At 52.6% G+C, this 17,571-nt stretch overlaps 1 protein-coding gene across 1 annotated transcript; it reads right to left on the reverse strand.

The window, feature by feature from the left end:
• Positions 1–1,666: 1,666 nt before the first annotated feature.
• Positions 1,667–15,857, reverse strand: LOC119114834 (vegetative cell wall protein gp1). The gene is made up of 4 exons (XM_037238884.1): positions 15,785–15,857; positions 8,874–9,849; positions 3,302–3,415; positions 1,667–2,626 (listed from the first exon to the last, which is right to left on the reverse strand). Exons 1-4 carry the CDS (start codon positions 15,801–15,803, stop codon positions 2,392–2,394), a joined length of 1,344 nt encoding a protein of 447 aa, XP_037094779.1. The 5' UTR covers positions 15,804–15,857; the 3' UTR covers positions 1,667–2,391.
• Positions 15,858–17,571: the final 1,714 nt, after the last annotated feature.

Raw genomic sequence — 17,571 nt, forward strand, 5'->3', positions numbered from 1 at the left:
TCGATAGCATGTGTAACACGCTTGAGTCTGTCCAGCGAAACAATATTGGCCTGGAATCTGGCATTTAGACTTCGCCAGCCGTGGGAGAAGGCAGATGTGCACAAAGCAAGACCTGATCAGTCGTCTTCGGGAGAGGACCATATGAAGACACATCTTGTGAGGACTAAACCAACGGGGCAGCCACCCCACCACTCTATCCCTCATCCCATCTCGTCTCACGTGCCACGAGTGTGTTTGTGAGTCGCGCTCTTGCCGGCGCACGCGAAAGTCACGGCATCCTCCGTGACATTGGTGCATGTGTGAAGAACTCGCGTGGGCCGAACACACAGACCCAGTGATGCGCATCAAAACGCCTGTCGGGAGAGGAACTGCTTGGAAGTTAGAGATGCTTTGCAGCCACGACCAGCCTGCGTGCACATGTTGCATCAGGTCTTTCTGTCGCTTTTCCAACTACACAACGTTATCAGCCGAATCATCCGTGGAGTTACGACATGAATGATGAGATTCGAACCTCCCTCCGGAGGCGCCAATGACCCCAAATTCCCTCCAGAATGTCGACACGGGTGCGTGTCTCCACCAGCACCGGGTCCTTATGAATGGTCGACCATCAAAGTGCCTCCGTTTAATTTCAGCGTTGTGAGTCATGATTGGCAACCAATTTGATGTTTCGTTGGGAGCCACGGCATTATTCGGAGAGGCGTGGATCCCGTAGTAGACGCTGACCTTGAGTAAGCTTTCACCGCGTGTGACCATTTCGCTTGAAATAAGCAGTTTAGGAATATGTGCTTGTAAAGTCCATGCAGTCCGCTTAAGCATCCCGAAGGTGTGCTTCTGACGGTATGGGATACTGCGTAAACTGCGGTATGCACGTTTCTTACCATCCAAATAATATTTCAGGACAACCTGATGAAATGGAGTACGTTTTTTCAGGGACGGCGCCGAATGCCCGGGGCAGCTTAGGCGCTGAAGCGGGACTTCGTCATCTAGGCACATGCATGGCTATGGCCTGTGCACGGTTTTCTTTCCACTTGCTCTCAAGCCAATTAGCTCCCAATCGACGTTCAGATCCACTGGATCCAGGCCCAAAGTTACGTACCCTGCTCTCTCGTATCGATTCCCATTGGATGCAACAGTTTGTGCGGATGGTGATGCCAAGTAGCTGAGCTTAAGCTCGAGGGTCAATCTTTGGCCAAAATGTTAGCGGAAGCTTGGTCATAGCCAAGGTTTTTAACTAACAGCCTTGGCTTGGGTTGGTTGAGGCATGTCTTAGTGCCCAAGCTATCGGCGCGTGGCTAAGGCATGTTTTAATGGAGCAAATCAAAGAAGAAATGCTACTTAAATAACGTCTGAATTTTTCTATGAGATCATGAAAGATTTAAAGCAAGTGTTGGCGGCTGCATAGGTGGTTGAATATCTGGATAAATTGGCGTTATGCAATGGGTCGAAATATACCACATCAAAGGAGTTTTACCACGGTACGAGGTTGCGAACTATTTTTGAAAAGATACTGAATTGGGCTCAATCTTTTTGGTTAGACGGTGCCTAAAGAGCCCTAGAAGAAACGCTCCCACTCCGTTTTTAAACTTGACTATTTTCCTGCGTGCTATCGTTCTGGGCTGTAAGCACACTCGCAGAGCGTCCATTCTCACCAGCACCATCAGCAATGTAGCTAAATTTAGTTTTTATTGCACCAGCATCAGTGGTTTGGACTTCACTCACGACGACTTTCTCCCACATCTTGGCATTATGTGTGCCAAAAACATGGATGCGCAGGAGCTGGACACTGTGTTCGGCAATAAACGTCATCACAACACGAGACACTCGCAGGCGATTGCTCTGTGTAAACATATTTCAGAGCTGCTTTCTCCGGTGCCAAAGATGCATCAAATGTGGCAAACTGAATGACAAATCTTTACATAATTCGAAGGCAATATATTAAAGATGTGCTTCAGGAGAAGGCTAACCAACACGATGCAATAAACGTCATCGAGCCCAATGCATCGCACGAATAGGCGATGGGGCTGAATCAGTATTTCTAGCTCTACCAGGTAGACTTTTAACAAGGTTTTGGCAAGGATGTTTGTTCACTTTCCGGGCAACATATAGCAAACAACATTCGTCACTAGGGCCACAGCTGGTCATCCATTGACGCCTCAAGGTACCAGCATCGTTTTACATAGTGAACCCATAGAGCACATTCCTTTAACATTCCTCGGAAGGACGCATGCAACACCGTGCAACAGACCAATCATCACCACAAAATATTCACAAAGACGTCCATTCCTTTCATGGCAAGGAAGGCGACTCAGCCGAGCACTTAACATAATCAACACACACCAAAAGCACGCTCACGTTCGCAGCACGAATCGATGTGGTGCGTTTTGGGTCCAGCTACTGGCCAAGCTGCGCTTCCAGGGCCTCGACATCGTCCAGCGTCTCCAGGCGGTTGTTGAGCCTCCTTCGCTTCTTCTCGTCTTCAGCGCGCATGCGGTCGAAGATGTTGAACTTCTCGAAGTACTTGACACTGGCATAGTAGCTCTCGGAGCGGTCACATGGCAGCGCCAGCGTCTCCTCCCGGCAGGTGAGCGTGCGCTGGTCGAACCGCGTGCCGTTGTTACAGAAGAGGCTGCCGGCACCACAGGCAAGGTCAGAGGAAGCCAGCACGCAAAGCGGTGAACAAACTGACCAGTGTACGTGACAGGGATTTCGTTCCCGTCAAGAGCAGTTGAAGATAAAGATGCATCGAATAGCTGGAAACGGCTTGAGCTTCTCGCGAAAGCAGCCATTGTTTTCCACAGTGCATGAGATAGAGCGAAGAAATTTGTCTGACTCAGTGTTCATAGAATGACAATAGCCCACTTTGCTTTCCAACACACGACGTTTCAGGGACAGGCCACTTTCATTCCGCTGGCTGCGTCTGCGTGTATGACATAGCGGAGTTTAACTGATGATGTTGTGCATTGTCCACACGTAGTCATCGTTGCGACACACTGTGAGGCTTAAAGCCATGAAGCACGTGTGCCGGTGGATAGGTTATGCAAATGTATGCATATGGCCAGTCGACCCCTGCATTACCGGACAGCGAGGAGGTGAAGGTCGGGCGACAGTACGTGACTCTCCCGTGATTATCATCGCCATTGCCCCATCCACTTACGGGAATGTGACTATTTTCTTCTGAAACGCCCGGTAGTCGTAAAACAAGACTCGTCATCGATCGCTAGCCAACAGACATGCCATTCATCGCGGGTCTACAAATGGTCGCAGCATTTTCTGCCGCGTCGCAGCTATTCCTGCGGCGAACCTGTGTTTGAGGTTCTGCTCGAAGCCGTCCGCGTGGACGACCGGCGTGCAGATGTGGAAGACCTGACAGTCAGCCTGGATGTCAGCGTAGTAGCCGTACGGCCGGTCCTTGCAGCTGTAAAGGACGACGGAAACGTCAGTCGCCTGATACCCGTGCAGCGAGCGTTTCATCACACCACCGACTATCCGTCATGACCAGCTTACGACACCATGCGCCACGCTAAGCATTTCTGCGTAGGGAAATCGAAGAAGCACGCAGTCACCCATCGATGACTGGCGATCGTGGCTTCGATTTCATCGAGGATTGGTGGCGACACGGCTAGGCATTGCCACCACAGCCAATAAATTTGACGCCGCGAAGCGAATAGAAATTGCCTCACTTCTGACGCGACAAAGACATTGGTGGGCGATGAGACACATCGGCACGGATAGACGATAGATAATCAGCGACGTATTTCCCAAGCTCGTGTTGGCAGCACACTCGGCATCAGTTAAGGCCACGTCCACACGATACTTATGCCGCGCATGGGGCCTTGGAGTGCCAGGTTCGTCACGGGCGCCCGGTCCGTGGTCTGTCTGTCCAGCGGTCTGACGGTCCGGTGGTCCGGTGGTCCGGTGGTCCGGCGGTCCGGCGGTCCGGTGGTCCAGCGGTCCGGTGGTCCGGTGGTCCGGTGGTCCGGCGGCCAGCTCGCCGGACCAGCAATCATCAGTCGGGCCGCCGGCGGCGCGTCCGGCAGTCCGGTGTTTAGCTCCGCGGGGCGAGTCGGTTCGGGCCAGAAGTTACTGGCGTGGTAGCGCCAACGTCCGTGCCCCGCACAGCCATGTGACCAGTTAGTGTGTGATGTATGAGCAGGCGGGATGGTTCTGCCTTCAAAACAAATTATTTTCAGGTAGTTGACGGCAAACTGCGAACACAACTCAAACAAGATCAATGCCCATTCACGTCTGAGCCCGCGGTTGACGCATACCAATACCATCGAAACAAAGAAAATTCCGTTGCCTCTTACGCCATCGCATTGCCGATGGAAGCCGATGCGTCTGCGTGTGAGTTAGACCGGTGGCATTGTGAATCCCACATGACAAACATCAGAAGTTCGGTTCATTAATCCGTTCGCCGTCCGATCCATCTCAGACAATGGCACCTCCTCATCTTTGTCATGTGGCCCGAATGTGGCGAAACGCAGCGCTACTCAACCGGGACAACTTGCCTGCGGTTCACGTCTGTCGTCTATGGAGCTTTCAGTTACAACGACCGTATGGTTCAAAATCAGTTCCCGATCGCGGCTCGGGCGAGCAGTAGCTGGGACCGTTGTGCCTGCTTGGCGAGGCTCGGCGAACAAGTGCCACACCTGAGCTCCAAAATGAAATTGCAAAACATGAGCTAGCAAGGGAACTTGCATAAATGTACTTCCGTTTATTACTGTAATCTGGCATCTTGGGGACTGCTTCCAATGAACATAAAGGTCACTAAAGTTTGTGTAGCTAATGTCCGTAACACTAAAGGTATTAAACTTTGTGGGTATGGTTCAGTTACTACGTCATTACTTGAATGCGTTCAGAGGTCCCTATTATAATGCAAAATGCAGTCACTGATGGCACACCGCGCATAACTGACAAACCACGCATTCAGAAGAAAACATAACTGAATGAAGTTTTCTACCGTGTATATCTGACATCAGGGCAAACCATGTGAGAAGGCACAGCCGGCGGCGGTATTTTCTTCGATATTAGTAAACTCAGATCGTTATTCCCGCTGCAAGTCTTTCCCACCTTCAAAGTTTCATAAACAGAGGACTTGATCAGCCAGCTCAGACAACGCGTCTCGGCACCGGAGGACCTCTCGTGCAGCTGATCCCACAGGAGCGGCCATACCGGCTCCACACCCCAGCTCAGGCGGCAGGCAGGGCGAGTCAACTGGTTTGGCTGGCGCCGGCCGCCGGCTTTGCCTAACTTACAATTCCAACACGTGACACCCGAGGCACGTGTCTCGGCTCGGGGTACTCATCGCCGCCGTGGCTGCTGACAGCCACCGACGGTAAGCGGCTGGGCCCGAGGCACGTGTCTCGGCTCGGGGCACGCATGGCCGCCGTGGCTGCTGACAGCCACCGACGGTGGGGGGGGCTCGACTCCTCCAGCCGTGCACAGATGGGCCATTGGCCGCAGCAGTGGCGCGGGCCGCCGCCGGTGGGCAGGGGGCCTCTGAAGGTTACGGCGCATGGGGCGCTGCCGAGCCGGCCAGCTTTCCTGGAAGTCAGCTACCGGGGTTTGCGTTGTGTCACGAGGATCGCGATTTGTTACAGGAGCGAGGCCGTCAGCTGCGACGTCCGGTGGAAATGCCACTGACTCAGTGATGCCGCCTGGGTGATACCGTATTACGCTGAATCAGTGATGCCGGCTTCATTGTTACGGTTTGGACGAAACTGATCTGAGAATTGTAACCCTGAAAAAACTTTAAAAGCTTTGAAACTGTTGAGTCACTGTTGAAAACATGTGGCATGGATCGATAATGGCCCACTTGCCAGTGGATCTCTCTCAGTTTATGAACCCCGATCGTGAATTGGTCAAGTACCAACTGTCAGCCCATTGTATTCCTATCGTCCGGATGCACTTAACCACCGCCCGCAACACTTACCACCGCTACCAACGTCAATTCAGCCGGCCATGCACTAGCCATAATGTGTCAAAACTTAAGCTAGGGAGGCCACACTTAGGGCTTTGTGATCACATGGCCGTTTCGCAACCGCATCAAGTGGGATATTCTGCAAAGCTGACGGTTCGCTAGACAATTACCTTCAAGCCTGTTAGAAAAGCTGTGCGTAACTAGTAAGCCATCAGCTCGTTCACGTGGGGTCCAGTGAAAGTGGCTTCATCATATTCGACAGCTCAGCTTTCTCTTTTGTGCCTCGTTGCATAGCTGCTGAGCGCCCGTTTGGCGCCTTGTGTAGCCATACCGTACCATGCAAGTCGGGTCGACAATGAGGCAACGGACTAACGAAACTGCCACCAGCCCCGCCCAGCGCTGCAGAAATATCTCCAATCCCATTAATCCGGACGGCCACCTTGGCGCGTGACTCAGGTGCAGTTGGACTCCGAGTGACCGACTCTGAACCGGAAGTCGACGGCGCTGAGTCAGCGCCGCGTCCCGTGGTGTTTCGTGCCCCGCGTCTACCCCGCACAGGTCAGCAGGGTGACTCGCCGTCCTCCCACGCCCTGCACCGGCCCATCCCAGCGCCGGTCACCGACAGCCCGCGGGGAGCGTGGCGAAGGAGCGGTCGGACTGGCCGGTCAGCTCGGCTGCCTGCATACTGAGGAGCGCCGGTCACCGACAGCCCGCGGGGAGCGTGGCGAAGGAACGGTCGGACTGGCCGGTCAGCTCGGCTGCCTGCATACTGAGGCGTCCAGCGGCGAGCGGTGTGCACGTGGGGTCACGTGGTCGGTGTACCTCTGCATCTGCGGCGCATCGGGATAGCCCCAGCCGGCGGTCTACTGCCAGCGACCTTGACGAAACGGGCCCGACTCTGCGCGCGTGCACCGCACGTGCGGGCACAAACGTGCAGACAGTGCACCTTGTAGCGGCCCAGTGTGAAAGTGTAGCGATGGCAGCGTAGACACCATGCAATAAGAAGTGGGAAAGCGCGTGGTTTGTCACAAACGACTGCCTCAAATCCTGGTACGTTTCATATCACAGACGTAATCTACTTTGGACATTTTTCCCCGTGGGATTAGTGGTTTTCAGGCAAGACTTCGTCAGACAAGCATTTAGAGGAGAATAATTCGTCGCGCGGTAATTGGTGTGGGTAAAGATTTGTCGGAGGAAAGGTTATCTAAGGCAAAAGCTTGTTTTGCTACGTGCATTTGACACGATTTGTACACGAAATAAAACCTTTGCAAAAAGTAGCATAAATACCTGAAGTTGGATGCAATTTAGGCAGATTGTTACATGTGCTGACGCTTTGAAGCTCCCCGAAACTTTGCGTAGGCCTAAATGCTTGTCGCCGTTGGAAGAGTGACGTAGTTTGTGTTTCCACCAGTTTACCTTACTGAACTGGAGCCGATCTCAGCAGCCTCTTATCAGCTCCCATAACCTCGATATGTTGTTCGCTGCTCTTTTTGACAGCACAAAGGTGCAAGCTTTTCAAAATGAAGCGTTCGCCACCATGTGAACACTTTTGCCCTTGATAAGTTCTTTCCAACGAAACTTTGTCACAGACAGTAGTTTGTCCCGGGCAATTATTTTCCCTCAAAGAAATTAGGCAATGCAATCTTAAGCATGACGGACTTTTGCCTTATAAGAACTTCAGTACGACGAACTTTTGTCCTCGACAATCTTGTGTCCTGTGCAAACGTTTGCGCAATGCAAACTTGAGCACCACGGAGATTCGTCCAGTACAAACGTTCGTCCTTCACGAACTTTTACATGACTAACTGTTGTGCAACGAACTGAAGTCATGCGCGCTTATCACCTACAAACTTCTGCCATCTGCTTTTATCCTCAAGTTGAAACTAACATGTTCACGCCAGAGTATCAATCGAAGCCCAAATGAAGTCCCACCTCCACCATCTTAAAGGAGTTCAATTGCTTCTGCTTCAATTGCAGATGCAGTCTAAGGGACCCCACCATTCCTTTAAAGCGTCATGCATCTGCATAATGCAACACATAATGAACCAAAGTACGGAAACCTTGCCCTCATCCCAAAACATTTTACCAAACTTCCAAACAGGCTGCACGGTGCAGCCCAACCATGAGCTATGTGGAAAATGACATGATGCAACTAAAAGGTGACATGTGGAAGCTAGGTTTCTGAATTCGACACGTCAAATATCTTGTGACTCGTAATACTTTATACAAATATTTTGACCTCGCGACGTGCACATTCCGAAACACTAGAATACTTCCGCTAAAAAATCTGCCAGGTGCTCCGTACAGCAGGCAGCCTGATCTCACCTTGCGATATTTCGACCAGCGCGGTGCTGTTGACCAGGGCATTAAAGAGTTTAAGTGTTGGCATGCCATTTGTTCTCTAGAAAAAATCGTAGAGCAAGATTTGAACGCCTTCGGAAGTCCGTAAGACTCATATAGATACATTTCAAAATAAGCACGATAGGCGCTTTACTTGATGACCGCATCGAGGTCCGAGAAACGAAGTATTGCTTTCTTCGTATTACGTTATGCGTAACGCAACATTTCGCGCTATCTCACACGCCACGGCTCAGTAACTATTGTGCTTGCGTCGGACCCTTCGCAGGTGTGGGGGGGGGGGGGGGCAGGACGGCGCCGGTCATCCTGGCAGAATTTTGTCCGAGGCGATATCCAGTTCCCTTATAATTTAGCGGCTTTAAAAGCCTCTATTTGGGATCTGAGTTCCCGCTTGATTCGTCACAAATCCAATAAAAAAGTCGAATCTCATTAAGAGCCGCCAACGCCTCACTACCTACAGACTAGTCATGTGCACCTGAGCCCGAACGATCCCTGGCTTGGAACATTAATATAAAAACAGAAGACGTTGCCTCCGTCACAAGCACCGTACCACGTCAGTCCACGACACCGGTGAGGTCCGTGACCCCGCACTGACCTGAACGTCGAGGGCGGCATATCCTTCAGCACGGTCTTGGAGCCGCCGGGCAGGCGGCGGTGCAGGGCGTTGATCTCGTTCTCGCGGGTGTCCTGCGCCTGCGGCCGCCGGTTGGAGGTGGCCGGGATGCGCCGCACTGAGGCTACCGGCGACAGCGGCGGCTCTTGCAGCGCCGGCGTGGTCGGCGCCGCGGCCCCGGCAGTGACGCGGCGCCGCGAGGCCGGCCGGACCTCCGGCGCGGCGGGTGCGGGCGCGGCGGGTGCGGGTGCGGGGGGTGTGGGTGGTGCGGGGGGAGCGACGGTGCCGACTACCCGGCGGTTCACCACGGGCTTGCGCCGCCGGTTGCCAGAGCGACGCGGGGGGCTGGCGGGCGCTGGCGCCGCCTCGGTGGTGGCCGGGGCCTCTCTGGCCGGGGCCTCGGTGGTCGGGGCCTCGGTGGTGGGCGCGGCGGTGACACGCCGCCGGCTTCCAGGCCGCGCCGGCCCGCGCACCACCTTCCTGCGTGAGCCGCCGCGCCTGACGGGGGCCTCCGTGGTGGCGAGCTCTAGCTGCGCGTCATCGACCGCTGCCGGCGCCGGGGTCCTGGGAGGGAAGCGGCCGCCCGGGCGGCGACCACCGCCCGGACGCCCGGTGGCGGCACCCGCGGACGCCCTGGCCGGGGCCGCGGGCGGCGGCGGCAACAGTCCTGCGAAGTCCTGGAAAGAGAACCGGGCTGGTGCCTTGGTCGTTGGCGCCGGTGTGGTTGTAGGAGCGGCGGTGGTGGGCGCTGGTGTGGTGACCTTACGGTTCTTCTCGTCGAACGGGTCCGCCAGATCGACCTGGCCCGTCTCCTGCTCCTCAGCAGTGAGCTCGCGCAGCAGGAAGAAATTCTTGTCGACGATCAGGTTGGCCACCACCCTGAAGGGCTTCTCGAAGTCCTTTGCATACTTCAGCTCCTCCTGGCCAGTGACAAAAGCACACAGCAGCACAACGGCAGCTGAAAACAGGAAATGAAACCGGTCAAAGGGAGCATTTTGCAGTACTCGACTTAAGACCTTGTGGAAAAATATATGGCAGTTTCATTTACATGATATCAATGAACGTCACTTCCCCTTTTGTTTACAGACGTTCATTGATACCATGTACATACCTACACACATACCCGCGGTCTCGTTAGGAGCATCTCCCAGATGAAAAAATGACAATAGGTTAATGCACACACTTAAGTAATGTTGACCCCGTTCGGGGTGCGTGTAATGTTATCAGAACTTATTATCGCTTTATGAATATATGATAAACGAATAATGCAACCAATCAGAAAAAGCAGCAGCTTTCTGAATAGGCGGAGGATCGTTTCGGAAACTGAGATGCTAAAACATTTCTTTCCATGCATGGCCGTAGGGTCAATGCTCAGTACTCCCGGAGGATGGGTGGGCCATACCCCCCTCCCCCCCCCGTTCCCACGCCTATATAATAAAGCCACGCTTCTGGCTTTATGGTTCATTTATGCTATATTTACTCACATATTCACTTGCAGTAATGTAAACATGCACTAAACATCAAACCTGCATGCTAGTTTACCTTCGTCATCTTGTTTCCTATCATTTATGACCTACCATAAGACAAGAACAAAAACAAAAAGACCAACATTGAAGAGTTTGCAATGTGGAAACCTGAGAGCCACGCGTGCGAGTCTCGCGCACAAAGGCGCAAACGATCATTGCAAAACGATTTAATGACCACCTCGTGCCCGGGCACTCTCACGTCTTACTCTCGCGTAAGAAACGTGCGTCGGCCACCAAAGGCCGTGGATGCGCGCGACGTTCCCCTCGCGAGCAGCTCGGCGCACCGATGGTATCAGAGTGGTCGGCATTGTTGTGGGCCCTCAGGCGTGCCAGGCTTACGCCGCCTCGCCGCAGCCTTTCGCCGGATGGCAGCCGACAGTCGCCGCCGTGTCGGGTGTCACGAGCTCCATTGTGAGGTCGCACCGGATGGTAGCCGACAGTCGCCGCTGTGTCGGGTGCCAAGAGCTTCATTGTGAGGTCGCGCCGGATGGACGCAACTTCCGTGATGTTTTGATGCGTTTTGCCTTGCTCATCACACGCGCCCCACTACGGTCAGGCACCTGGCCGCGCATTATGAAGTCTAAAAGTCGTGACGGTCCACATACTTTTACTGGCACTATGCTGCGCAGGGCGGCAGTCATGATGCATTAACACTGATGTCTTAAGACATACAGAGCACTGGTCACGATAGAGGCAAGAAGCTGTTTAAAGTATGCCGCGTCCAAAAACTCGTCATGTTGATCCAGTGTGATACGCCAAAGGCATGCATCATGTTTAAACTTTTTATGTTTAAAGCCGCCTCTCGCTTTTTTATTTTAGATTGCGATAGAGCCCTTTCGTCCCGTAATGACCATTTCAGAGATATGGGATGAAGGAGAGTGGATAATGATGAAGTAAAGCTACATGCACCTGTGTGCCCATCCACCTCGACTTGGTTCGCACAGGGACACGTGTGCTGCATGCGCTCGATGCTCGGACGTGCGTCCACCAGCCGGCATCAAGCTCACTCCTGGCCGGTACATGTAGTCTGCACCCGACGTACGGGGCACCGCCAGAATGCAGCATAAGGCGAGAATAGGGAAATAACGGCGGGTGTGCTTTCCTCAAAGTACCCGTCTTACGACTTTGTTGCCTGTGCGTCGTTCCAGTCAGATTTGATAAGTGTCGCGCGCGTGGCCAGTTGATGATAAGTGTCGCGCGCGTGGCCAGTTGATGATAAGTGTCGCGCGCGTGGCCAGTTGGAGAAACGGGGCGGATAAGTGTACTCCGCGCGGGAGTCGCTCGCACGTCTCACGTGAGGAACAGAGCAGAGGTCCTCTCTCCGCTAAGTGATCTACCAGGTACCATTAACCGCAGAATGCGACCGCGGGCCACGTGAAGGCGTTCTCACGCGCGGCAGGTCTGCGGTGAATGCCGGGAGCGACGACCTTGACCCGGGTCGCGGGGGAGTGTCGCCGGTGCCGTTATGGACGGGCCAGCCGCGTCCGGTCGTTTTTGTGCGCCGGTGTTTGTCGCTGACCAGTGAGGTGGGGAATGGAAGGCTGGGGCCCACATGCGAGGAGCGGCGGCCGACAAAAACGGCCTGGGAAGCCGGCAGACGCGGGCGAGGCACGCATGTTTGCCGGGCTTGGGTAATGCCCGGTCAGGGATGGTGCGGCGCTGCTGGCTCCCGGCAGCCAACAAACGCTTTCTGTCGTCCCCTACTATATGTCGATGCATCTTAAGTAAAGAAGCATGTCTTTGAATGGGATGGGCGGGCATGGAGTGCATGCTTAATGTCGGCGAGTTGTGCAAGGGTTGATGCATGTTCGAACGTGCAACAGACATCGGGGATGTTCCACCACCTGCCACGTGGCCAACGAAGAGGCGAAGGCCGGGCCTATCTCGCGATACCGATCTTCACGCGCGCTTATCAAGTGGCTGAACGACATAATAGCCAAGATACGAAATACAATTCACTGCTGGTTTTGTGGAGAAGACCTCCAGCACAGCGACATAACGTCCACTTGCCCCGGGCTCCTCGACGCTCACGTCATAACAAAGACATCATTCAAAGGCTGTTTGTGTGGTGTTGTACGATCATGCCGAGCAAAAGCCTGCGTGATATATGCTTTTCCATGCAAGGAGGACACGACCTGAATGATGATCGTACGGGGCGCAGTTTATCTCTCGTAAACCTTGTTCCGCAGATTGCAGAAAATCTCCATCGGTGTGAATGCATTGATGACGTCTAAAGATGTCCATATAGTTCTACACATTTGGTAGCCACCTTCTACATCTGCCGGTGTGGCTTTGTGCGGGCGTGATTGTCATGATGCACGCAAGTGTTTTCCGTGGCGCCTGGACAGTCTGGAACAGGTCGATATTGAATATGGTCGTTGATTTGTTTGTGAAGCGCACGTAATGACTAGTACCTGATCTACTGGTGAGTGGTGTTTGTGCCTGCTTGTAATGTGCCTGCGCATGCAACCCTGCTATTGGGCAGCATTTGCAAGCCTTTATTCAAGATACAAAGCGCTAATAAAAAACATTCACGAAATGTTGTTAAGTGAAAGCTAATCTTATACCTTCAATGTGTAATTAATGTTCCCACGATGCAAGCCCAATGGGTGGTGTTTTTCGCATCACGCAGCTACGAATTAAGCATTGCGTGCGTCTAAGCATTTCATACTTTGCACCGTCTGCAACGAGAGGTGAGGGACCATCTTTGATGATACGCCATTAGCTGAATGACATGTGACGCGGAGTTGCGTTTCATTCGTATTTCAGGAGGGGTTGAAACTTAGACATGCGATGTTTTCTAACGACGCGATGCTTGTGCATGGATTGAAGCCTATGTGCGTAGGCAATCGGCACCGGCCTGGGGCCGGCAAGCTTTAGCTGTTACCCGCACTGGTGCCAGCTTCAGTGTACTCAAAGCAGGCCAACATACTTGGGAAACATTGTGCATTACATATGAACATCAGGCATATGAACGTGAGGAACGTCTGCAGGAAGAACAAGCCTACCATCGACTCACGGTCAAATGGCCAGAACAGATGAGGCGTGCCTACCATCGACTCACGGTCAAATGGCCAGAATAGAGGAGGCGTGCTGACCCGGCTCGTGCTAACAAACGCAAACTTTAACCATAAGAGGCTTGCATGTGTTAAACATGTCGAATTTCAAGAAAAAGGCTAACGGATGTGGCAACTCATCTCCATCCCGACTGGTTAAATGACGTTTAGCCTCCCAATCTCTCAAAACGGCACATGCAATTATCTCAGCCAATCGCAATGATGTTTCTTGTGGCGGTCCATTGTGCACGTTCGCCACGTTATTCACGTTACACGAAGTTCCCGTAATCTTCCTTGAATATCGTTCCAACTTGCATCTCTTTGAAGGATATAAAATGCAAATAACTGTCATATCTGTAACCAAAACCTTCGTGCCGCGTAACATATCACAAAGGTCTTGATGGATTTTCGACCGAGGATAAGCAGGGGCGTTGCGGTGCCCCCTGGAATTTGCCGTCTCTAGAAAGGGGAGGTTTTGGGACTCTTCGTGACGCTCTGGAGTTGGATGCCTTTTGAAAATATAAGTGATCTTCGGAAATAAAGGTGTTCGGCGTCCCGTCGCCGAGCGGGTGATCCACGATTTGGTCAGGATAGGGAGAGGGGCACATAAATTGGGGTGTGCGCTGTAATCTGGTGTTTCTAAAAAAAAAATATGGGTCCTTTGGGATGCCCCTAGAATTTAATGCGTATTCAAGGTAAAGGTTGCGTTGCTGCGAAATGCAGGCTTTGGTGCTCCTTCACCTTGCCACTCGGGTGCCCCTTCGGGGTATGGCATGGATGGATATCGCAACAGCATGGATGGCCCAAGAGAGAGGGGACATGACCCCGTGACCTCCCATCTGAATCCTTATTGCTTGTTGCTTTTTCCTTATGGATTATTGCTTCTTGCAAACAAGATTATAGTGTTCAAAAGTGAAGCTTTGTTGACCCTTATCCAAGGAATTTCCGCTCCAGGATTTCGGCAGGGAGAAAGGCACAACATCGTTATGCCGCTGGAATCTTGTGCACCTTGAGAATAAAGGTTTTGGGTCCCACATGGTGCCCCATAATGATGGCTTTGGCGCCCATTTGCCCAATGGGTCGATCTAGGATTTCACCAAGGGACAAGTGGTGTTCACAGACATTGTGGTGTCGCAGGAATGTACTGGCTCTCGAAAATGGAATTTGGGGGCTTTTGTGGTGCCCATGGATTTGTACATCTTGAAAATAGACATTGTGTTTTTGAAATAAGGGTTTTGGTGCCCCTTCAATACGATAGTTTGGTGCCCTTTTGTAGGCCTGTTCGGTGAAACAAAAGCTTCTGTGTGGCCCAAGGGGGAGGGGCATGCCCCATACTCCTGACGAGATCTGAGTCCACCCTATATTGGTTATATTGCCATCAAACGAATCGGACCACCGCCTGACACGTTACCCGTCACATTGTGAATAACATTAAAAATGTATCATAATTAGTTGATTATTTGACATTGATAAAAATCTGGCGTGCAGATGGCTTCAACCTCACAAGCCCATTGTAATCTATAGGCGTTATGCATAGTTAAACAGACACTAAGCTGTGACTTGATATTCACTCACCTAAATCAGCGGGAAATTATGCGCAAGTTGACGCATGGATTGGTCACACAAATCAATCCAGCGGAGCGTTATCCAGCGTAATGACCTAACACAGCATGATCGGATCAGTTTCCTCCAAGAGGTACCACAGACGGCTTGTCCACGAGGATAAAAGCGAAACAATCATGGGTCGAAGAGTCATAGGTCCTGCTTTCATATTCTCTGCCGATATTCTGTAAACATTTCGGAGCAGCATGCCATTATTTGAGTAGCATCAGCAATTGTGTATGTATATGTATATGTATATAACAAATGGACAAATCGGCCGTCCTATCAAGTGTTTTTTTTTACAGCAACGCTTAAAACCAATGTATCACGCAAAATATTAGTGAAATCGATTCTTGCATGTATGTCATTTACACATTTACGTCATTTACACTCAAACGAGGAAAGTGACTCATTGAGTTGCACGCCGATTGGTAAAACATTCGCCACCTTTTCTCACACTACGAAAGACATATAACGGAAACAGGCGATATGTAATAATATGTATGTTCACAGCATATAAAATATGCTGTGAACCTCCTTCTGTACGTTGGAAAGAAGTCATGAGTACAGACTGCAGATTGGTGTTGAGAAGCAACTCCGCAAGCCTGACTGGCGGCTGCGCGGGTCGGCAAGGGCTGTCGGCACTCCCAGCCGACCGTCACATGGCTGGCCAGGCGGCGGTCAGCTGACACGCGTCTCCAATACTGACCTAGCCGAAGCGGCGTCATGGCGGGCCGTCGGTGGACGTGCGCGAGCTGAGGCGGTCGCGGCTCGACTGACCGCTGACGGAGGCGCTGGACGGAGCCTGGCAGCGGGCACCCAGCAGTGAAAGGTCGCCCGACCGCAGCATCCCCCACCGCCGGCTGGAGATCCCCTCCCCTCCCTCTCCCCTCCCCCCGGCCGTGCCAGCCACGGCCGCCGCGCCGTCACCGCCTCTCACGCCGATCCCCGGCAGGGACCGGCGGCCGCCTCCACCGCCGCCGCTGCCGCCGCCGCGGGGGCGGGCTGCGCTGGTCGAAAACGGAACGCTGGCTCCGCTCCGATAATATGATAATCACGACTTATGGGCGCGACGACTATGTGGCCATTTCGCGCCCTCTCGAAAACTCTACTGCATGTCACTCGGTAAGAACAGTCGCTGATATATTGCGCCGCACTTCATCCGCATACCTGTACGGCTGGACGGCTATAAGCGAGTACGCCGACGACATCACAGCAGGGGTCCCGATCCAAGAGCCGGGAAAGGGACGCTGGGATCGGGTAGCACAGACGATCTCAGGCATAGTGACGACGGGAGGTGAGGACATGTTCAACGGTCAGACGCTCGCCACATCCCTCGCACTGGGGCACGTCCTGGCCCGGTAGGTAAAAAGCGTGCGTAACGTAGGTGTGCCCAAGCCGGAGCCGACAAAGAGCAGCCTCCCCAAGTATTCTATTCAGATGAGATGATTCCCATGCGCCAGTCAGTGGTTTAATGGTCTTGAATACGTGATTTCTGTCGTCAAAATGATTTTGTCACCTGCCATGATTATTGCTGGTAACTAGCGACCTCAGGTCACCCACCGCCAAGTTGAATGGAAGGGGATTATCTCGGCATGCGGCTTCCCTCACTGCAGCGTCTGCTCTTTCGTTGCCCACAATCCGACTTGGCTAAGAATCCATATGGAGGCAATTCTAACGTTTCGGCGGAGTAATTTGTTAAGTCCATCCCGAACAGATCGTGTGAGGTGAGGGTAGTCGCGAGATACTGACGTTGGGTCTTAAGATAAAAGGGCGCTGAGCGAGTCAGTTAACATCAGCCAGTCATCATGCGGCTCTGACTCACGGGCGCTACCGGCGATGGCTTGATGGCATGCCTCAAAAATAGCTGAAGCTTGCTCCGAAGTGTGCAAATCCGGATGGATTCCACAGGCTGAAGGTGGTGCACGAATGCACGAGAGTAGCAGGGAAGTGGTGCAATGACCACTCGTGCAAGTGATGCAACGGTCCGTTTTTCAGCTGATTTGATAATTAGAGGGCTATTAAAGCAGATATCGATGGCCATCTTGATTATGGGCCGATGCGCATGTGACCGCCATTTGCGTGGCATCCGTTGCAAGATGTTCCAACGTTATTAACACGCGCCCAGGTGGCCGGCTGGATACCCTTCGCTCGGGTGAGGGGCCAATTCCCCCCCCCCCCTGAGATCTCGGGAACTAAGAGAGCTAGACAAATTTGGTTTACAGGGTGTATAGACCTGCACGTGAACTCACTTAGTTCAAGTTTTGAGGTTCCTAGGCCATAATCTTCGGGTCAAATAAGGCCAAACAAGGTCAAATTCCAGGTTGTTCTTCAAAGTGCCCCCAGAATCTAAATCACTGATTCTAAGCAAAAGGTCACATGATCATGTAAAATTAGTGGCCTTTTTTGACCTCTTGAAGGTCATGGTGACCGAAATCATACAAGCTGCTTTGAGTTTTGCATTTGAATAAGCGACAAAGATTACGCTAGGCAACA

Source organism: Pollicipes pollicipes, unplaced genomic scaffold, assembly GCF_011947565.3.
Source record: "Pollicipes pollicipes isolate AB1234 unplaced genomic scaffold, Ppol_2.1 Scaffold_3087;HRSCAF=3621_pilon_pilon_pilon, whole genome shotgun sequence".
In the NCBI taxonomy this organism is placed as follows: Eukaryota; Metazoa; Arthropoda; class Thecostraca; order Pollicipedomorpha; family Pollicipedidae; genus Pollicipes; species Pollicipes pollicipes.

What these genes read in the sequence shown, in the direction of transcription:
- LOC119114834 (XM_037238884.1), bottom strand. An exon ending in ATGCCGCCCTCGACGTTCAG is followed by an intron (nt 3,416 to 8,873) that starts GTCAGTGCGGGG and finishes CGTCCTTTACAG; the next exon opens with CTGCAAGGACCGGCCGTACG. An exon ending in GAGCAGAACCTCAAACACAG is followed by an intron (nt 2,627 to 3,301) that starts GTTCGCCGCAGG and finishes TGGTGCCGGCAG; the next exon opens with CCTCTTCTGTAACAACGGCA.